Below are 22,490 nucleotides of genomic sequence, written 5' to 3' on the forward strand. Positions count from 1 at the left end.
AAAAACTCAAAAAATATTTGCACAAATCACTCAGTATGCCAATTGATTATTGGGAAGGCAATGAAGGTCTATGACCGGGAGTGCCTATTATGTCGGCAACTATCTTTATCCATATATAAGGGAAGTTTCTATTAGTGCTGTATACTGCCATGAAAAGGACCCACTTTCACTTTCTAACTATTGCGTTGTCTGGAGCTGTTGAATCAGCATTGGCAGCATTCACAGTACCTGTGGGACGGGAATCATAGTCATTGTATAAAAGTAATACCTAGTGGCTGAATTTATAGCCTGTAACTACAGTGTTTTGAAAAGAGACCTGGTTCATGGTCCCCCTGGTCATGGACGATCACTGCAAAGACTCAGCTAAGTGAGCTGGGAAGCAATATAAAATAGGGGGAAAAAACCCAGGCAGCTGTGAATGAAAGCTCATGGTAGAGCAGCCCCAATAGAGGCTCGTTCCTCTTAAGCTGGAAGCCCAAAGGGACAGGAGGAAACCGCTGGGCCAAAAAAAAATGGAATTACCAGTTCATTGCTTGTAGGAAAATGTAAATAATTCTACAACACCGCAGCTTGATATGAAAACCCGTATTGAGATTGCAACAATACAAAGTTTGTTTATATATTTATTGTAGATGAGCGTTGATAATTTCTGTGATTTACAGCAATAGATTCAAGAATGAGGCAACAAGAAAGAACATAAGAAGCCTCAATAGTGGACAACCTGTAGATGGTAGTGAAGTTTTGTGGGGGAAAGGGCAATTAATAGTTATAGGGGCAGTTAGCAGTGGCAATTAGTGTTTGTGGTGACAAGCAGGTTTACCAGTTGTACCAGTTGTACCAGTTGTACCAGTTGTACCAGTTGCACCAGATACTATGTTGGAAGTGTTGGAGATAGAGATGGCTGGTAAATTGTTGGAGCTGGAGGTGTTGCTGGAGCTTGAAGTACTGATGTTGATGGAGGAGGTATTAGAAGGACTGGCAGAAGCGATGGGTAAGGGGATGTTAACTGTGTTAACAACAGTACTCTCCTTCTCTTCCTCCTTCTTAAACTGAGCCTCCCACACATATGGTTTCCCAGCCTCAGCTGTCTTTTTTTCTATCCAGCTCACGTAGTTAGAGACCGCAGTGTAGACACCGGGCCGCCTTATCTCACCGCAGCCCAAACCCCAGCTTGCTATCCCAATCTCGTACCAGCGATCATCCTTCAAGGTCTTGCACACCAGGGGCCCGCCGCTGTCACCCTGTGGGGAGAAGGAGAGGAACCGTCAGCTCCCTGTAACAGAACCTTCAGCACTTACTGATCTCATTCCTATACACATCCAGGAGATTCACTTACAGCTGCCACTCTTTATAAGGAAGGGGGACGGCATTGGATAAATATTGTTTAAGATAGTAAGAGTCCTTGGTCTGTCTCTTATGACTGTCACTACTGCACAGCATTAAAGAACCATTCCTCATCTGTGATATTACATTCACACATGGTATTTACTTAGAAACAGTCTAGATAAGGACAGTAAGACCCATCTACTTTCTGGTTCAATGCCACTGATCCTAGTTAATGGCTGACTTTTATCTAACTTCTTCATATCCCGTGCCTACCCTAGGCCTTCTTGCATTCTGTCACTGGTTTTCCTGCACCACTTCCCCTGGGAGGCTGTTTCATCATTCTCCATTCTTGCTATGAAGAAATATTTCCTCATGTTATTTCAGAGTCTACCTTCTAGCACCTCAGATCATGACCTATTGTTCTGGAACAGTGGTCCAAACCTGTAATCTGTAGCCCTCTGGTGGTCCATAAAATCATCACAGAGGGTCCATGGAAAGGAGAAATTCATAAGAGCAGGAGGGATCTACTCCTGAAGAAAACAGCAGTGGCAACAGGAGGCCCATGCAAGCTAGGACATCAGTGAAGAAGGGAGCGGAAAGAGCAGGAGATCAGGAGCAGAAGTCAGTGACAGCAGCAGGACCACACATGCTGGAACACTGGGGGCATGGAGCAACAAGCTGGAAGATCCAGGGGCAGCATCAGCCCACACGAGGCAGCTGCATGAACAAGATGAGGGGAGAGTGAGCAGTGGGGAAGCAGAGATCAGAGGAGGGGGCTAGATTAGCTGGGGAAGAGAGGTGGATACTGGTGGGGGAGGTCTGAACATTAGGAGGGAGATGGAATGGTGGGGCTGGAAGAGAAGGAGAAGAAAGATTGGTGGAGGGGAAAGAGAATAGTAGGGCTAGACAAGGAAGGAAGAAAGAGACTGGTGGGAAGGAGAATGGGGAAGGAGACTGGAGCCAGGTTGGAGGAAAGAGTTCTAGGGGATGCTGAAAGGGAGAGAAACTGGTGGGGAGAGGATCGGTGTGAGAGAGAGAGATTGTTGAGGGATAGACTGACAGCCAGGGAGAGAGAGGGGGGAGAGAGAACCTAGTGAGAAGGGCTGAAGAAAGAGACACTGGTTGGGCTGGAATGGGGGCGGGGAGAGAGAAAATTGGTGGAGAGGAGCTGAGTGGGAGAGATGAGACTGGTGGTTTGGTAGTTGGAGTGGTAGAGACAGGAGAAAGAAGGGAAGAGACAGGGGGAGGGAAGAGTAGTGAGAGAAAATGGTGTGGTGGGAGCTGGAGGAAGAGAGAGACTAGTGAGGATGGACTGGGGTGAGCAAGAGAGGTTGGTGGGTAAGGCCTGAGATTTGAGAGATTGGTGAGATGAAGTTTGTGAGGGGGAGAGAGAGACTAGGAAATACTAGTAGTGACCACAGAGACAGAGCGACTGTTGAAGTACTGTAGGGTAGTGGCTTGACTTAGAAGAGGGGGAGGTACTGGTGGAGGAGGGGCTAGGAGGAAGGAGAGAGAGAGAGTTGTGAAGAAGCTGAGGGGAGGGCTGCTATACTGGTGGGGCCAGGATGGGGATTCCTAAATCTTTGGATGTTGAAAAGGTTTACTGCACCAAAGAGGTCAGGAATCTCTGTTCTAGAACTTCCTTTCCACAAAAAAGGTTTGCATCCTGTGAGTTATTTATATCTCTGAGGCATTTGAAGGTGTCTACCTATCATCTTCCGTTTTTTTTTTTCCTCTAGGGTATACACATCTAGTTTCTTAAGTCCTAGCTCAAAGATCTATGAAAAAGACATTCCAATAATTCAAACTGTATTGCTGTAAGTAAAGTCTAACCTGGCAGGTGTCACGGCCTCCTTCCTCATAACCCGCACAGAGCATATTTGGTGTTATCGTCTGTAACCATCTCTTGCACAGGTCCCATTCTACCAGAACCATTTCCACCTTCTGTAAGACTGGGGAAGTTGTTACTTGACCTGTAAACCAAAACATGTTGTAAGTACAACCTCCTTTCCCTCTTATCCGTTCTGCGTGCTGCTACGAGGAAGAACCTGGTATTGATCCCAAGCTCAGGTCTTCCCCTCCCTGAGTCAGCTAGAGTTGTGGATGCTGCAGAGGCAGCACTCATAGCACCTGGTGGGAAGGAGCCCCAGTCATCGCGGCACAGTGGCCAGATTTAGGGTCCTACAAAAAGCTCTGCTGTATGGCAGCCAAGGACGGTCACTGCAATGACTGGGCTACGTGAATTAAGAGGGGATATAAAAATCCTTGGGTGGTTGCAAACGAAAGCTCATAGTCCTGAAAGAGTTGGTGTTGGAGCAAGAGCTGCAGAAATGGGATTTGATGCCGGTTAAGAACTGGGGTCTGTCTAAGCTGCTTAACTAAAACTAGTTCTTGCTGAAGGCAGGTTGATTCTGCTTTGGAAGTTTATTTCCTTTTGCTAGGGAATTTTACTTAATTGATTGTACTTTGGAAAACGTTATTTCTTACTTCTGGGGAGCTTTGCTTGATTAATTGTGCTTTGAAGTTTATTTCATTTGCTTAGGACTTTTGCTTGATTAATTGGCTTTGAGGTTTATTTCTTTCTGTTGGGAAGTTTTGCTTAATTGTGCTTTTGAAGTCAATATAATATTTTGTTTGAGAGCATGAGAGAACTGTTTCCTTGTTTTGTTTTTCCCAGCCACCCCGCTCTTAAATCCAAACTTATAGACTATTGCCCAGTTAGGGTGCAGGGAGAAAATGTACACATTTTTCCAAAGACAAGCAAAACAGCAGTCCTCACCAATGGGTGACATGAGAAATGTTGACATAAAAAGTACCACGCTGCTTTCATCTGATAAATGTTGAGCATATCCAACTAGGTATGTGTAGACTGGCACACTACCATGCCCCTTCAGTTTCATCTTTTCTATGGAGCCCACTAGTTGCTCCTTGTTTGCTTTTTATTTAATCCAAATCCATAAGTAATTGTTCATTGCAGGGCCCTGAAGTCTTATTTTCCTCCATTTAGTGGTTTTAGGTAGGCTTTATGGTTCGTGTTTATGTATTTGCATGGTGCACCAGTGCCAGTACATTGATGAGGAATCGACAGCACATCGGATATTGATTTTCTTTGATTTCACTGCATTTGTTTTCTGGTTGGTTTCCCAATGGATAAGACAACTAGCAACTTTAAAAGGTGCGCCTCCAGTGTGTCAGGGTCATGTTTATCATGGATCACCATGATAAATTTATCCTAATCCTGGGAACCAGTCACATAGTCTGAGGGGTGTTGATTGTGCTTGACCATGACTCTTATAGGGTATAAGTTCCAGATCAACTTCATGGAAAACACTTCAGGAAACAAATCCAGCCCATTGGTATCAATATCGACAATGATGAGTCCAGGAGTGCCAAAAAGCAGAATATAAAAATCTAAATAAAATAAATAAATAAGAAGCTGCATCGGACACTGGTACCTCATTTGCATTGAGAGGTCAATGCCCCTTGATATTGAGCACCAGGAAAGACCAAAGGGACATACTGTCATGTGTTCCCTCCTACCCAAAGAAGGTGAAGGCTTTAGACTCTTTGGTTATGGCCTTCAGGAGTTCCAATACTGAGCATCGAGTGAAGGCCAAGAAGCATCGGCTTTAATCTCCATTGGTGTATGATGCCAGGAACGGGGATGTTTCAGCTGTGGCTGTGTTACCACCAAAGCACTCCTGTGGCAAAGAGAGCTCATTCTCAGTTCAGTTGTGTTTCTTAGCCCCTCTAGATGGGCTCCCCTCCCCAGTTTAGATACATCAATGATCAGGACAATTTAGACTGGAGGAATTTGGAAGGGGATATCTCTGATCAGATTGGAATGCATTTGCCACCAAGATGGAGAGTCCTTGAGCAGTTTAGTGATGCAAGTATCTTGTGTCCACTGTGATCTGAGGATCCATTGGGCTTTTCTCATGTGAAGATAAACCAAGGGAATAACATTCACCATTGATGCCAAGAGGCCCAACACCTCAACATGTCCCTTGCATAACTACTGCTGACTTGCTTGAATTCTTTCCACTATGGCTTTTGCCTGAGTCATATCTAGCAGTACTCCTATAAACTTCAGTTGAGATGATGGGTTCAAGTTGGACTTGGGTAGTTAATAATGAACCCTAGTGACTCCAACATCCTGATAGTTCTGCACATTAATTCTGTGGTATCTGCCTGAGATGTGCTCTTCACCAGCCAATTGTCTAGATAGGGGAACATATGCACTCCCAGTTTGTGTAGATGTGTTGTCCCTATGTTGAGACATTTTGTGAAGGCATGTGGGCTCACACTAGAGCAAAAAAAGAGCATGCAGTTCTGGAGATGGTGTTCTATTATGAATAAGAGATTTTTGTAAACTGGAAGTATCTCTATGTGGGAAAGGCATCTTTTTGAGGAGTAAACCCAACTCCATCCCTCCTAAGGCCTGTTATTTTTGTTCTATGATGCCCCTTATTTTACAAATATACAGGAAAAGACTTGTTGCCACCAAAAATGTTTGGTTGCCCATTGGTACTGTTTGGTTGTCCCCTTTTTTGTTTGGGGTAGCCTATAGCTAGGGATTTCTCACTTGTAAGGCATGCCATTCTCCTTGTACTTGGAGAAGCGTACCTGTAACACTGGCATACAGCAGAACTACATAGTGAAAATTCAGCCAAAGGTTACATACAAGAATAAAGAGAAAGTCACAAATACAAATAATTCCAATAATATCGAATTAGAAAATTAAAACAAGATTTAAGTCAATCACTCTATAATCAAACTGTTGCAGGTAGTGGGAGGCCATAAAACTGATGATACATGACCCAAACTGTTCACCTTTTAAGTCCTATCAAAGATTTTCAATATCAGCAATATAATGAACTTGAGCTCTCCAATAGTCCAGGCTTGAACTGAACTTCCAGAAGGTCACAATAGTAAACCTGGCTGCAAATAGTTGACCAACCAGCTAATCCTCCCATCTTCCCAAAAGGCCCAATAATGGCGTAATGTGTATAACAGTGCCCAATATAAAAGCAATTTCCTGTGTTACTTGTGACCAAAACTGATGAACACCCTGGCAGTGCCACATATAGGTGTCCGGTTTGCCACACGCCTTCCAACAGATAAGACTAGCGTTTGAATATAGTTTGGAATAAAAGCTAGCGGTGCAATAGGAACTATGCAGCAATTTCTGGTACAAATAGTGATATGATCAGCTGATGTCCAAAGAGTCTTCCATGCCTTGTCGTCTACATCCCACACATTGATTAGGGATTGCGGAATCTGCATCCCAATTTTATCAGCAAGTATAACCCTCAATATTATTGAGCCAGGCCTTTAAACGAAACCAACCAGGCCACCCCCAGTAATATATGCGCAGATTGGGAAGGCCTGGGCTGTCCTAGAGAAAAGCAGCGGAAGACGCTCGCTCCGAGACTTTCTTGAAATCACTACCTAAAATGCCTCATTCTAAGCGAAAATCCAAACTTCGAGAGGCGACAGCTCTATCTTCGTCGCCAATCTCAGAAGTGGGCCAAACCCGGATCGAAACTTTTTTCGCTGCTGAAGCAGGAGGGAAAACGCCGGCAGAAGGAAACACATTCATTTTTAACAAGTTGATTCTAATTGCTCAGGAGATGGTCAGGTTTTCCAGGTGGCCAAGTTATATTTTATTTTACTAACTAGCAGGTCATGTTTTTTGGAATATAAACGCTTAAAGTTCCTGGTTATATGTACACCTAAATACTTTAATCCGTCTATCACCACACAGAATATGGTCGGACATTCTGGTAAAATTATTTTAGTATTAAGTTAAAACAGCTCAGATTTATCAGAGTTAATCTTATAACCTGACAGGTTACCATATGTGTGTAAAAGATCGAGAAAACGGGGCTGGACATTCACAGGGCCATCAAATACATCAGAACATCATTGGCTTAAAGAGAGATTTTATGCTCTCACCCCCTAACCGCAGGCCCTGAATATAAGGGCACTGCCTGATGGCCACTGCCAAGGGTTTAATAGCCAAATCAGAAAGTAAAGGGTGAAAGAGGGCCACCCTGTCTAGTGCCCCTCGTGATAGGAATGAAGGGGGCAAGGAACCATTTATCAAAAGTCTCACCCCAGGGCTTTCATACATAGATACAATCCAGGAAATAAATCTATCCAGTATCCTAGCATGCACTAACACTTCAGACAGAAAAGGCCAAGGCAGCTGGTCGATAATATGCATAATGTTAAGTCAGACATGCCTTTTCACTTAGCCAAATGAAGGATATTAAACCATCTAGTGTTAGATGTAGAAACTTTCCGCTTGACAAAGCTCATCTGATCACAATGGATCAAGCTGGGAAGAACTAATTGTACTCTCATCTGCAGCACCTTGGCTAGTATTTTAATGTCAGAATTAAGTAGGGAGATTATTCGATAGGAACCACAATCCAGGGTATCTTTCCCCTTTTTGTAGATAAGAGAAATAGTAGCATCAGCCATGTCTCCTGACGATGATCCCACGGGTCTCTGCCATATTGAAAGTCTGTTAAAGGAATGGGACAACCTAAGGGAAACATTTCTTTAAATAATCTGTATAGTACCCATCTGGGCCAGGACATTTCCCACTGAAGGTCTCATTAGCAGTTTCTGGATTACAGCTGATGATGGCTGAGCTTTGCCTGAGTCAATTGGTTCTTTCTGCTTCAGATAATCTGGTGTACATGCACAGAACTGGGAAGCGCCAGGATCATGGCAATCAAGGTCAGTGTTAGCCTTTGGTAAACATTTTTAATTGTTTTGGAGAAGGGGACTTGCTTTGTTTGTTCAAGGAGTAGAAACCAATTTTTTTAGTTGAAGTGCAGGTTTTATTAGTTTAAATTCAGAGTTAATTGACTCCGAGGGAACCTCGGCTGTGGGCTGGCAGGTAGTAAAAGGGATCAACTACCTTAGCAATGCCAGAATTCAAATTCTGTGTAACAGGATTCAGATTAACAGTTATAGCTTCCAAATGGTCATCACAAGTCTTAGAGTTCTCAGGGCTGAGGCTGTGCTTTTCTTCAGCTGGTTACAGGAGACAGAATCAGCTGTCACAGGCAACAATTTAGAAATAGCTGGAGGAACAGAGCTGGGTTTGATGGTGCAATCAGAATTACTCTGCTTAACTGTGGTGCCTGTTAGTACCAACGGTTTTCTCTGTAAATTGGAGGGTGAGAGGCTGCTGGTCTCCCTTGCGTTCTTTTTTTTCTTTCCCCTCAGCACATTGCATACTAGCAAGCCCTGGTTGCTGTGTAGTAGATGGATGGGTGAAGGGAAGGGGGGTATCCTGGTAAGATGTGGCAGAACTGTTGCGATTTGAAAGAGATTAGTTTAATGTATTGTTTAGTTAGCTAGCCTTTGGTTTTACTGTATTATAGCCTTGTATTATGCTTAATGATATGTTTTTAGTATATATGTACTTGAAAGTTGCTACTGCAATTTCAATCAATGTAAACCGCCTTGAAATGAATTTGAAAGCCGGTATATAAGGTTGAATAAATAAATAAATAAATAAATAAATATTTGAGATCTGCATCCAGTGGGGAGAAGCACCTTGACATTTCTTTGCACCTCCACATAGATTGGTTAAGGAGATGGCAGGCAACAGAGTCAGGAAAGTTAGGTGGATTGTGACGCTGACAACCAGGACAAATATAATGCAGCCAAATGTTATAAACTGGAGGTGCTGAGTGGGCCTCTGCTAGTAGGGAGGCTGCATGGCAGCTGAAATCGTAACCCTTTAATACTAGTTTATATATATATATATATATATATGGTCCTACTCTTCCTCCGTGTTTTCTTTCTCAGTCCTTCCTGAATTGATTGTAGCCTGGTGTAGCTATAGCCCAGTCATGGGTTTCCATATATCACGATAGCCACTCCATTCAAGTCAGCTTCTTCCATGATTGCTTCTAGATCTGGGACTTTATTTCTCATACTATAAGCATTATTGTACAGAGCTTTCAAGAGGTTGCTCTTTTCCCCCTATTTCTATACAAGTGTTTAAAGTTTTACTTTCCTGAGGTCTTTTATTTACCTTTAGGACTTTGTTCACCCATCCCTGATGATCCTAGATTAAAATCTTTCTCAGCAGGTTGGCCAGTCTGTGCTGGAAGACACTGTGCTCCTTCTCTGACAGGTGGACTCATCTCTGCTCATCGCCTAGTAAGAAAGCCGAAACACTCTTGTCAGCATCATCTACACAGCCATTCATTCATCTACAGAATATGAGCTTCCCTGTCTGGGCCTTTATCCTTGATTGGGAAGATGGAGGAGAATACCACTTGCACAATATCTGTTTTACCCTCTCTCCCAGAGTCACAGAGTCACTTTTGATATGATCTGTATGGTACCTAGCATTATCATTCTTGCCAACATGATGTGCAGTATTAAACAACTTGAGGATTTTTAGCAATCCCTCCATAATGTATTGGATTTTGATACCTGGCACATAGCACACTTCTCTGGACATGTCTGGTTGGCAGATGGATACCTCTGTGCCCCTCAGAAATGAATCACCAACCATCACTATTCTCCACCTCCTAGTTGCAGTGGTTGTTATGTACAACTTTGCAGTTTTCAAGTTTTGGTTCCTCCTCCTCCTGGGATAGCTTTTCTTCCTCCCCTTCTAGGGCTGCGTACCAATTCTTCAGCTTGATGGGAATTGGAGTCAGTCTGTAAGATCTAGTGGTTGCAGTAGTTTTGGTTCAGCTGTCATCTTGTGGTCCGGTTTTACCACCCCTTCTGCTTGAGTTTTCCATCTTGGATATCTTGATAAGCATTTTATCAATGTAATGCTCATTCTCCCTCTGAGTTCTGCCACTTTTTTCCTGAGAGAATCGATCTGCAAACATCTTTCACACTGAACTAGTTTCTATTTGTGAATCAGGACATGGGTTTGGACAGCAGTAGAAATAGTAATAGTAACAGCATTGGTGATACAATGTTTCCTGGCCATGCTTCAGCTGCTGGGAGCTTCTGATACTAGTTGAAAGAAAATGAGAGAGACCAAATTCCTCACCTTTTCCTCAAATGCCTGCAAGTAAAATTAGTTAGCCTTTGGAATCTAACTTCCATCACACTCAGAATTCCTATTTGTAGTCATGCTTGCTTGCTTACTTGTTGCTTGGAAGTATGAAGTGCCTTTTTTTTAATTCTTTCAGATGATGATAATATGTATTTATAAATCTATGAAGTATTTTAGTGTAGCTCTCTTTGTAGACACTTATTGCTAAGGGCATGATAGAAAATCAGAGCAATTAGAAATTACCATCACGAAGATTTAATATTTTGTTACCAATCAAGCTTACCTAGAAATTTATTTAATTTGTTTTATTTGCAGATGACAAAAATTTGACCTGAATTACTTGCTATCCCTTCCCTTCCTTGTACAAAGTACTTTCTCCACCTGATGACTACTAATTTATCCTAATCTTTGATCTTAATGTGTGTATCTGTTATAAAGTTTACCTGTAAAAGACCATTATGAGATGGGGTGCTTTTATTTCTTATATATATATGTATAGCCTTTTTAAGTTTTAAGACTGAATCTATCTCATAGGCAATTAACTTCTGCATTTTTACAGATGTACCTTGTAAGATAGGAAGTGCCTTTGTGTATGTTCCTATCTCAGAAGCAAAAGCAGGAAACTGAATGGGAGGGCTGGAATAAGTCGGTAAGATAGAGGTGAGCAGGGCAAGGCAAGGCTGGTTGAAACAGACTAAGCAAGGCAAAGCTGGAAGAGACTGGATGAAGCAAGGCTGGACTAGGGAAGCAGGCTAGACAGGGCAAAGCTGGGCACAGGAAAACAGGAACCAGGAATGTTAGGAGCAATATGCACTACTCTAGGCAGGAGACCCGTTGCTGAGGTGAGGAAGTGCTATGGGGTCCTTGTGTAAATAGCCTGGCAGGGCTGATGTCATTGGAGGGCACCTGGAGTGAGTTCCTGCCATAGAGCCTTTATAACAAAGATGGGTGAGTGCATGCCCAAGGAAGGGGACAGCAGTATCACAGTGAGGGCAGCATCTTGCTACGAAGGACCTGTGTGCCAATGGCAGTGTTCCAGCTGCATCAGGAGGCCACCAGAGGTGCTGGGGATATGCTGGTGAGTGTAGCCAGTCACAGGCTTAGCCTGTGGCCAGCCAAAAGTAATAATAAATACACCCTGCTTTAAGATTTTGATTTAACCAGACTTTTGAAGCAGCTAAACTTCAAGTGATATACATTTTATATGGGGGTTAGATATTTCTGGGTTATCTGCCCAGCTCACAGAGGTAGCAATGAATGTGGTGAACTTGTATAATAAATCTTATGTGATTCCATTACTATCTGCAATTTGAAACTGATAAAGTGGGGGTCCAGGATTGGGGGTCAGTCCCTAGGGGCCCCAGCTTGCCTATCTATTTCTTTTAATTTTGGTCAGGACTAATTTGGAAATTATTTGTCTTATGTCACTAATAAATATATACTACACAATTATTATCCCAACCCCCCTTTTAGTTTATAAAGTATGTTTTTATATCTATCTGGTGTATACTCTGTAAAGAATCCTGTTGCCTTGAATACTAAATATCAGACTAATTAAAAGTAATTACTTGAAAGATTTACTATGATATTACTATATGAACTTCACTTAAATATTCTGTTTCCACAAATGACTACATTTAACTAAATTACTTTCTTATGTTTCTCTGCCAACCAATGTCAAGTTAGTCTGTGTCTTTCAACTCCCTAATTAGTGAGTAACTTATATACTTAGAATGGAAGGTAGGGATGGGTTAGAGTTGGGGGTAGGTGGGAGAGAACTAAAGGTAGAAGAAAACAAAACCCTAACAGCAAATCTTCTCTTTCCTTTCTAAAATTCCTTTTTAGATACCTAAAACAGTAATTTCCAGCAAATAGAAAACAATGTAAACAATATCCCTTTAAAAAAAATAAACAAAATGAAAGCAATGAAGGAAAAAATGATCCCATTTTCATAAAAAAAAAGGTCATAGCATTTGCATCAAGCCACAAAAATTACCTCTATTTCTAATTGAGTTCCTCCAAAAATGGCAACTTTATATTGGTTCAATACAGGGAAAGTCCCAGTGGGGAGAATCTCAGAGTATTTTATAGCTGGAGAGTGGTGGAAGAAAAATCCCTAGTATGCAGATTGGTGCTGGACTCTGATTTCTTAACGATTTTGTTTTGGACTGTGTCAATAATCTGAGTCAATCTTTTCTGCAGGGTTGCAATATTTTTTAGTCTGCATTAAATTTATTTTATCCATACTCCACTAAAGGATTATTTCTGAACATCACATTATGACCTCCCAAAAGCCTAAGGGCTTTGAAATACTTTATCTTTCCCTCCAGTCAGAAAAAGAACTCAGGAGCATGGGTCATAACTTGGCCCCATCACTCCCACAGGAGCCAATGCATCAGACTTTATAGAGGAGCAGGGGCTACACATATAATTAAATTAATAATGGCATAAAGGATAAAACATCCAGTAGACTGTTACCTTACCTCTGGGCTGGCCTGATGTTGAGACCTCGAGCGAGGCAGCACATGTGATAGGGACACTACCCCAAATCCCAGCACAGCACATCCTGAGGCATGCACACGTGTCTCTCCTACAAATTTAAAGGGACTATGGTGGGAAAACCTCCGCGGCTGCTCTTGATGACTTCAACATCAGAGCCCTATATAAGGGCAATGCTCCAGCCACAACATGGCTCAGCAACAGGTCCCACTACTAGAATAGAGCATGTTGCTATGGCATCTGTCTTCAAGCCCTGCCTGTCTTCAGTGTTTTGTTTCCAGCTCCCATATTGTCTGCAGTGTCCTTGCCTTCTGTGCTTCTCTTTGCCTGACCTGAGCTGTCTATCTGTCCCTTCTTCCCTTCGGATATCTGGCTTGACCTCGGCATGGCGTCTGACTAAGTTTGACCACTGCCTGACCTTGGTTTATGCTTGACCGCTGCCTGCTACTGACCATAGCCTGATTCTGGACAAGCCCGACTTCCACCTGCCCACGACCCTGCTACCCAAGGACTTCACCTTCCACCTACAGTAGAGACCCCACCTAAGACTTGCCAGCCCCAGCACCCAAAGGCTCAACTTGAGGGGAATGAAGGCTGGAACAGCCAAAGCTTTAGCTGGGTCTCTGCTTTATCTGGGTCTACCAGCTGAGGATGGGGTCCTGCAGGGCTCCTTCCTGCAGGTTGCACCAACTCCGCCTCAGCCTAAGGGTCCACAGGGCATGAAATAATCCTCTTACCACTAACCTTGAAATATGTGAAAAATTGTTTAATACTGCACCAGGAATATATCCCAGGATGCTGTGCTCATCTCCCAGATACATTGATTTCCCAAGCTATCCCAAAAGGCACTTGTCCTCTTTCTATCATTCACCCACTGCTGGAACTTCTTGAGAACTAGTTTCTATATTGGTGCTGGGGAAAAAATGGATCCCTTTTTATATAATGTTTTACATCAGCTTTTCAGACTTTATAGGTCCCTTTTTCACATTTGGGACCTTGGCTTCACATCTGGAGAAGGGACCAGCATCGTCTGCGAAGCTCATGTACTGATAAAAAAAAAAAAGAAATCCCAGCATTCAGATAATCTACCTTTGCATTATTTCTTTCGTTATGTGGGTTTTGGCTGTCTGATGACTCTGTTTATTATTACTGTTTATTGTTTTCACTTGATATCCCGCCCTTCCACCAGAGAAACCCAGGGTGAGTTACAATATAAAATGTGTAATGGCTAAGACACAGAGTTATGGGTTTGCAAGGCTTAATCCTTGCCTCCCCTGGGCTGAGTCATGTTCTGATTGATAAATTAGACCTGGGACCTGCTGTACTCACCAGCCTCCATTGTGCCCCAACCGATCACAAAGCACGTCGTCCACTGCCTGATGCTGGGGTCATTCAAAGGCGGAAGGCAGATGGGCATCTTCAGCACATTGAATTCTATTGGGGTGGACAGCAGCAGCAGGGCAACGTCATTGTCCATGCTCTGTTTAATATCGAACCACTGATGAGTGATGATCTTCTTCACTGCTATCATTTCATTGGTTTCCTGGAGAACTGTCATGCCCACTTTCACTCTCAGGGCTCTAGATCTGGAACTGAGCAGAGAGGACACAAACAGGATAGTAGAGTACGTGTGATAGCAGAGGTGCAGAGGCTGAAAATAGTGGGGAGACTGGCAAAATGGAGAGTGTGCAAGACCCACAAATGCTGGAGGAGACCTCAAATAAATGCAGAGAGCATGGAGGCTGAAAATGTTGGAGGAGATGCCAGCATAATGCAGAGTACAGGGGCTGAAAATACCAGAGTAGGCTCCAGCAAACTCAATGGTTTGAAGCCTCTATAATGGTCATTCATTTTATTGTCCAATATCCCTGTTAAATTCAGATATTTAAAATATTTGCTACATTATTGGCAACTTGGTTGGACCAAGTATTTCCCTAGCTAGTGCATAGAAACATAGGGCCTGATTTAAAAAAGCATTTACAGGTGTAGAACTGGGTTTTATTCGAGTAAATGCACTTTACTCAAGAAAGTGGGCTTTTTTTTGGAGGCAAGATGGCGGCATAGGCGGTCGCATACCCCTGAGCTCCGGTATCGCAAAAGTGTTTCATGCAAAAAATGCCAGCAAAACGGAAAGGCAAGCTCCGTTCCTACCCTTCTGAAGCGGAGTTAATGGCTGCTCAGCGCTTGATTACCTCGTATGCGACGGCTAAGGAGTTTGAGACGGGAGGAGCAGGCTCCATTGTGGGAACCGTCGAGGAAGCGTCGGTTTCCCCGGGAGAAGTCACCTTGAGCCCCCCGGACCCTCGTAAGCCCGATATTGTTCTTCCTCCGGAACGCCTGACGACAGCTGAGGCGCAGACCCATGAGGCCAATGCGATTGGCTCAGCAGAGGGGGGTCAGAGGGCGGAAGACGCCGAGTCTCAGCAGGAGAAACCCGTGGACTCTGGAACAGCAGGGGCAGGAAAGTTTTCTTCGCTGCCCCCAGCATCTACCCCGACTCGGGAGGGGCTCACTGAGGCCCTGGATGGAGCAAAGGCGCCGACTTTACCAGGAGGAATCAGACTGGATGGAATATCTCCGGTTTTGAAAACGGGTGAGTCAACGTTTAGACCCCGTTTTTCAATGCCTGTAAAGCCAGATAATATTACTCTGGAAACAATATGGGATATCATGGCCGCGCTAGTAAAATCGATCGGTGGGTTCCAGGACAATTTGGAAGCAGTAGAAAATAAATTGGAAGAATGTGAGAACCAACTGAGTGAAATAGTCCCAAAATTGACAACGGTTGAAGCTGAGGTAAAGAAAAACCAAGACTGCAACTTGAAAATTATAAAGGATATAAATCAGGTTTCAAAGAGATTGGAGCACTTAGAAAACTTCTCAAGGCACCTAAATTTAAGATTCCTGAACTTTCCTAAAATAATTGGAGAGCCTCCTTATATTACATTGAAGAAGTACTTTGTTGAGACTTTAAAATTTTCAGAAGGAGAAGTCCCATTAGTGAATAAATCGCATTTTTTGTCTATTTCAAATAAAAATAGAAATGTTCCATCGTTGAATGTTAATGAAGGGAACTTGACTAGGTTTCTAGAGGACTCAGCAATGGAATACTATGAGACGGCAACACTTATGGTATCGTTTATAACAGAGAAAGATTTATCTGAAACCATGAAGCGTTACTTTAAAAATATAGAATTACAATTTAAGGGAACACAAGTACGTGTTTTCCCAGATTACGCCCCTGTTACTCAGAACAGGAGGCGGGAGTTTCTTACTTTAAAATCTCAAGTCCTTGCTCTAGGTTTTTCATATATTTTAAAATATCCATGTAAATGTATGGTAAAATCTGCAACTGATACTTTTGCTTTCCAATATCCTGAGCAACTGAGATCTTTTTTAAATGCACGGAGAGTAATTAATATTACTAATACATAATTAACATCTACGAGGATCATAGAGAAGTAAATTCCTTTATCTATGTTAGGCCAAACACATGCATAGGTATGTTTTTCTTGCAATATCTTCCTTTAAGTTTCGACCTCCTCTCTGATGTTTCGTGTGGGATACAAATGTGTAAAATGAATGTTTGTGAAAAATTTTTGCCTCGAGAAATGGAGGGCTAATTAAGATTATTGTATTCCTTTTTTCTTTTCTGTAAGTAAGTGATGGCTTGCTGTAAATTTTGAAAATTAAAAATAAAATTAAAAAAAAAAAAAAAAAAAAAAAAAAGAAAGTGGGCTTTTGAAAATTGCTACAATATATGCCATTGAATTGTCCATAGGATATACTCACGTAAGTGACTTTTGAAAATTGCTACGATACTATATTATATTTAGGCACGTAACTCCTTTGAAAATCAGCTGTAATTGGGTTCATTTATAGAAAGGCACTTGCATGCCAATATTTTATAAACCCTAGGGATAATAGAGGTGTAACATGGGTGTTACACAAAATGTGAGAGGATCCAGTATCTGTGTGGGTCAAGCACCAGTCTCTTGGTTAGGGTTCAAAACTGTCGTAAATGGCTCAAGTAGATGGTCCCAGAAGTAGGAGGGACAAAGAATTGTTTCTTGACATAGAACAGGAAAACCCTTCCATTGGATCTCCCCTCTTTGATTCCTGTTCCTCACTATCTAAATGGTTTGTGCTGGAAGTGCACTTGTACCACAAATAAGGTCAGCAGCAGCGTAGTTGTTGTAGTGTGGCCCAGCTGGCGGTGCTGGGGACACAGCAGGACACAGCACAGCATCTCTTCGAGCCTTCAGTCTTTAATCTCAGGCCTGGACAGGAGCAGCATTGTGGTGGTTGTAGTGTCGCCCAACTGACAGTGTTGGGGACACAGTAGGACTCAGGATTCTTGTGTTGTGGCCCTTGGATTGGTTTTTCGGGCTGTGGAGGCAGCAGCAGCATAGTTTTTGTAGCGTTTCCTGACTGGCTGTGCTGGGGAACACAGTAGGACTCAGCATTGCATCTCTTCCAGCCCTCGATCTTGCATCTCAGGCCTGGACAGGAGCATCAATGTGGTTGGTGAAGTAAGGTCCAATTGATGGTGTTGCAGGCAGATGCAGTTAGTCAATTGCAGTCACTGGATGTTGCTGGAAGCTGGATGTAGGCCCCATTGCTGTTATTGAGACATGGCATGCAGAAAGGCAGAGCAGCCAGCAGCTACAGGACCTTCACGTTCCGTTCATTCATCTTGCCACTTGCATGGCAAATCTGGATAGCCAAGCAAAGGCAGATTAATTTTAAGGAACACTAATTTCTCCATGAAGTGTGATGACAGCCTTGAGTGATGAGGGCTTATGATGTCTCCTGTCATGGAAAACACTCTCTTGCTGGGAACAATCGTAGGTGAACAAGAGATAAAGTGCTGAGCTACTCTTGTTGGGTCTGGCTAGACTGTCTCCATATCCTCGATGGTCTCAGTGAGACAGCGTGGCACTGAGATTTGAACTGCCGTCTCCTTTGGTGGTATTGGACATAAATCTTTCTTCCCAGCTGCTTTAGCGATCACCTAGGACAGAAGTGAAGATTGTTTCCATTTTCTTGTGGAGGGAGTACTAGGTGGCGATGACAGGGTGCTGCTGTGACATGTACTGTTGTCTGACCTGGCCAGTGATGGTGTTTCCTCCTGTGCTACATCCCTCCCTCACTAACCTCTATCTCTCTCTCCGCTGTCAGTGAAGTGGAAGCTAGCACATAACTGACAAAACCTCCTAATACAGGGTCTGCAGCTAATGCCTTTCCCATCTCTACTTCAGGAATTCCTAAGGGAGATTCATCAAGCTCTGAATCAGAAAAGATTGACAAAACTGATCTTATAGCCTCTGCGGCTATAAGGGTTTGCCATGCTGGTTTCGGTTTCACCACTTGTATTTGTACTTCTCTAGGCACTGGGGGTTGTACTCTGGTACTACTAGTGCCTTCCCTTTCCCTTGCCTCTGAGATAGCAAGATCTGGATGAGACACTGATAGAACAACTGGCGTATCCTCCCAAATCTCAACTTCTTGCGGCTTGACATGCTGGTCTCTTCTGCTGCTGTTTGGGATTTGGAAAATCCCTCTTTATCTTAGTTGGGGGACTCACTTGTCTGTCTAGCAAATCCCCTGTCAAAAACTGTGGGCTTCCCACGTCCTTTGCCTGACATGATGGATTTTGTTTTCTCCTGCAGTGCTTTTGATTTTTGGGTCATGGCACGACCTGGCTCTGTCTCGACCCTGGTGGACCTTTGATCTTCAGACTATGGCAGGATGATCTCTACCGCGGCCCCACTGGACCTTGCTTCTTTGGGCCACAATGGGATGGACTCTGACATAGCCCTGCTGGGCCGTGCATTTTCAGGCCATAGCGAGTTAGGCTTTCCTGTGGCCATGCCAGACCTTTGATCTTTGGTGGGATGGGCTTTGCTGTGGTCCCACCAGGCCTCGAATCTTCGGGTCACAGTGGGCTAGGCTCTGTCGTGGCCCTTCAGGATCTTTGATCTTCAGGCCATGTTAGGATGAGCTCCACCACGGCCCCATTGGACCTCACAGCTTTGGGTCATGCTGGGATGAACACTGCCGCAGCTCTGTTGGGTCTTCGATCTTCAGGTCATGGCAGGATGGGCTCTGCCTTAGCCTTGCTGGGCCTTTGATCTTTGGGCTGCGATGGAATGGACTCTGCTGTGACCCCGGTCTGGCAAGTTTAAGTGGCCTCCACAGGAGTGTTTTGGGGAGGATCCTTTTTCACTCCCTGAGGCAGCTGCCTCACCCTGCCTCATTATAGAATTGCTTCTGAAAACAAGATCTGAACTACCAGAGGAGCCCCAGCAAACAACATAAGGCGCAGGGGCTGAAACTCCAATGATACTCATATTTGGGAATTCACTGGATGTGACCCAGAGACTTTGGAATGTATTTATTTATTTAGATTTTTATATTCTGCTTTTCGGCATTTCAAAGTGTACATCAAAGCGGATTACATTCAGGTTCTATTCCAGCTGTTGCTGTTCAGGCTCCTATGTGTGCTCACAAAAAGAAATCACCTGGGCACGCTCGGGTGGGAAGAAGGCAGAGCACCAGGCCTGCACCGGAAGGAGCAAGGGGGAGTGGCGGGCACGTGGTACAACAGAACGTCAGTCGGCCCTTGCTGGAAGAAGGAGCAGGGGGACTGTCGGGGCATGCCGAGCTGGATGAAGGAGAGAACAGGGTCGGCCCACAAGGCAGAGCATTCCCATGGAATGTACGAGCAGAAAGGGTGGGTTCAGGCTGGGGAGGAGAGGGAGAGCGAAGGAGACAGAGGTGTGCGAAAATGAGTGTGTGTGTGTGAATGGACGTTGTTTGTATGAGGGAGTGAGTGAACAAGTATGTGAGGGAGGGAGTGAGTGTATAAATGGGCATTTGAGATTGGGAGTATGAGGCAGTGAATGTAGGAGTGAGTAAATGGGTATGTGTGTATGGAAGAGAGGAGTGAGAGTGGGCATGTGCCTGACAGCATGTGTGCTTGTGAGTGTGAACATGATACTGATTGAAGAAGGGCTTACTGTGAAAGATTTGGAATGGTAAAGCGGAGATACTCACTATCGAATCTCGAAACAGTGCGCGACCGAAAGGATCCACCAGGCATTCAGGATGGAGCCTGCACAGAAATGCTGGTTCCAGACCTGAAGGCTGATGGCCCAGGGCCACTCCCCGGGGAGAGCATCCCTGCCGCCAATTATCCGGGACTGGTGCATACTGCGATTGTTGCTCCCAGCAGGACGTCCATCGTAGTCAGGACGAAATCCACAGTCTGAAAGAGAGGGGGGGTGGCAAAGAGACGAACATTCAAGATTTGCTTTTTCTCTTTTAAAGTGCTTTATTTAAAGTGCAACAAAACCATCAGCATTCACAGTTCACACAACACAAATTCAGGCCTGCTAAATTACATCTCAAACATAAACAGGCCAGCTATTTTCGAGGGGCTGCCTTTCCATTCTTATGTTCCTAGAGTCCTGGGACCTCCCTCTGCTCTTCTCTCAGCCCACATTATATTGCTGGCCAAGAGGAGACTGCTTGTACCCAGCATTCCCTGTCTTAAGATGGACCGGGACCAGATAGCTAGCCCCTATTCTTAAAGGGTTCTGGGGGGTTCCTGGGTATATATTCTGTCACAGGGGTTCTTACAGTTCAATGATCCCCCTGGGATTCTGAATTTAATATCTTACCCAGCAGACACTCCCTCTGTCTTCTTCCCAACATGTGTCAGGTCTACTGTCCTGCCTAGAGTCAGCTTTAATGGGTGTGTGACCTGTGAGCTTGCATGGGTGCCTTCATGGTTTGAAAGGAAAGTTGCCGTCGGAAGAGTTTGTCTACGGAGGGTGTCACCATGGCTTGAAAGGAGCACTGGTGCCCACAGATGGGGGGGAACCGACTTCTCACGTTGTGGAGAGCGCCGTTCCCTGTGGTTGCACAGGGTGCTGGTACTAAAGCCAGCCCTGGTCTCACTCCAGGCATCCCTGAATATAGCACTCCTGCTAGGTCATCTAATAAATCCATGTCAGCGCTGACTGACTGAGCTGGATCTGGTGGTTATACCTCCAGTACAGCAGTGGTCTTGTAAATCAATTTCCCTAAGAATGGCGGTTGAAATCCATATAAACTAGCTGAGCTTTTTTTCCTCAAAAATATAATTATGCTATTGTCAGAGTAGTTTTTCAGACTCTGGTATGTGTAACATAGGGACAATACCAGAGACAGGAGGATTCAGATTATGTAAATGTTTAATATCTGCTACATACCTGCCCAGCAGGATCCTGTTATCCAGGGCAAAAGGCCCAGCCACACTTTCATCATATATCTCAGCGTACACATTTCTGGGAACGTTAGAAGGATTTCAACCATAGATACAATCAGAGCAGCCCAGAGAACATACAGGACTGTGAGCAGAAACTCAGAAGGGGATATTATAACCATCACAAAGATCTGTGACATCATAATGACCCATTTACTAACAGTCTGATGACTCAGCTCAGTCACTCCCGGTAATCTAGTCCCATTGCAATGCATGCTGGGATTTGTAGTTCTAGTCCTGCTTTACTTAGAGAAACTGGAACCTCAGCTTCAAATATGTATGTGATAGAGGGTGAAAATCTGATGTGCATTGACCAAGAGAGGGACCTTGGGGTGATAGTGTCTGGTGATCTGAAGATGGCGAAGCAATGTGACAAGGTGATAGCTAAAGCCAGAAGAATGCTGGGCTGAATAGAGAAAAAGGAGGTGGTGATGCTCTTGTTCAGGTCCTTGGTGAGGCCTCACCTGGAGTACTGTGTTCAGTTCTGGAGCCCGTATCTCAAAAAGGATAGAGACAGGATAGAGGCGGTCCAGAGAAGGGCAATGAAAATGGTGTGGGGCCTGTATTGGAAGGCCTATGAAGAGAGGCTGAAGGATCTGAATGTGTACACCCTGGAAAAGAGGAGGTGCAGGGGAGATAGGATACAGACCTTCAGATACCTGAAAGGTTTTAATGATGCATGAACTTTGAACCTTTTCTGCTGGAAAGAAATCAGTAGAACTAGGGGTCATGAAATGAAACTCCAGGGGGACGACTCAGGCCGGACTGGAGGTGAGAGCGGTGGTCCATGGAAATAGTCCGCGGACTGCCGAGCATAACATCTCTTTTCTCCTTACCTGATCTCAGCACTCCTTTGCTCCTACCCCACCCGCCCCCGCACCCCCATAAATCACAGCTGCCTAACTTGTGCACCCAAATCCTGGAATCACAGCTGCAGGCTGAGCTCCGTGTCTTGCAGCTCCTCTCCAGTTTCCATCTGCAGTGTGTGCTCCGGGCTCGCTCCTGCAGGCTTCCTGAGCAAGGGGAAAGGTTGGAGCGGAAATTGCAGAGCAGCAAACAATAGCTCTGATCCCTTCTCCTGCCTCTCCTGTTCCCTGCAGGCTTCCTGATCTTTCTCCTGACATTTAATTCAAACTCCCAGAGTCTCCAGGAGAGTTCCCAGAGCTGCCGAGTGGGAAATCCTGCATATGCTTTCCAGGCTTTCCTACAGCTTTCCAGTAATGCTGTCTCTAATGGTGTCATTGAATGACATCATCTGTGTGTGTGTGGCTTCTTATCCTGCTAACCTCAGAGACCACCTGT

At 44.2% G+C, this 22,490-nt stretch overlaps 1 protein-coding gene across 1 annotated transcript; it reads right to left on the reverse strand.

Moving 5' to 3' along the window:
• Window positions 1-609: 609 nt before the first annotated feature.
• On the reverse strand, window positions 610-21,254 carry LOC115078316 (serine protease 55-like). The gene is made up of 5 exons (XM_029581192.1): window positions 21,136-21,254; window positions 19,937-20,147; window positions 14,207-14,469; window positions 3,160-3,299; window positions 610-1,241 (listed from the first exon to the last, which is right to left on the reverse strand). Exons 1-5 carry the CDS (start codon window positions 21,236-21,238, stop codon window positions 792-794), a joined length of 1,167 nt encoding a protein of 388 aa, XP_029437052.1. The 5' UTR covers window positions 21,239-21,254; the 3' UTR covers window positions 610-791.
• Window positions 21,255-22,490: the final 1,236 nt, after the last annotated feature.

The sequence above is a fragment of the Rhinatrema bivittatum genome, chromosome 16, assembly GCF_901001135.1.
Source record: "Rhinatrema bivittatum chromosome 16, aRhiBiv1.1, whole genome shotgun sequence".
Taxonomy (NCBI): domain Eukaryota; kingdom Metazoa; phylum Chordata; class Amphibia; order Gymnophiona; family Rhinatrematidae; genus Rhinatrema; species Rhinatrema bivittatum.

Bases quoted from the DNA above. Each gene is read 5' to 3' on its own strand.
- LOC115078316 (XM_029581192.1), bottom strand. From the start codon at position 21,238: ATGGTTGAAATCCTTCTAACGTTCCCAGAAATGTGTACGCTGAGATAT. The intron at 3,300-14,206 runs GTGAGTACAGCA...TTTGGTTTACAG, and splicing joins TTGGGGCACAATGGAGGCTG to GTCAAGTAACAACTTCCCCA. The intron at 1,242-3,159 runs GTTAGACTTTAC...TTCTCCCCACAG, and splicing joins GAGGCCGTGACACCTGCCAG to GGTGACAGCGGCGGGCCCCT.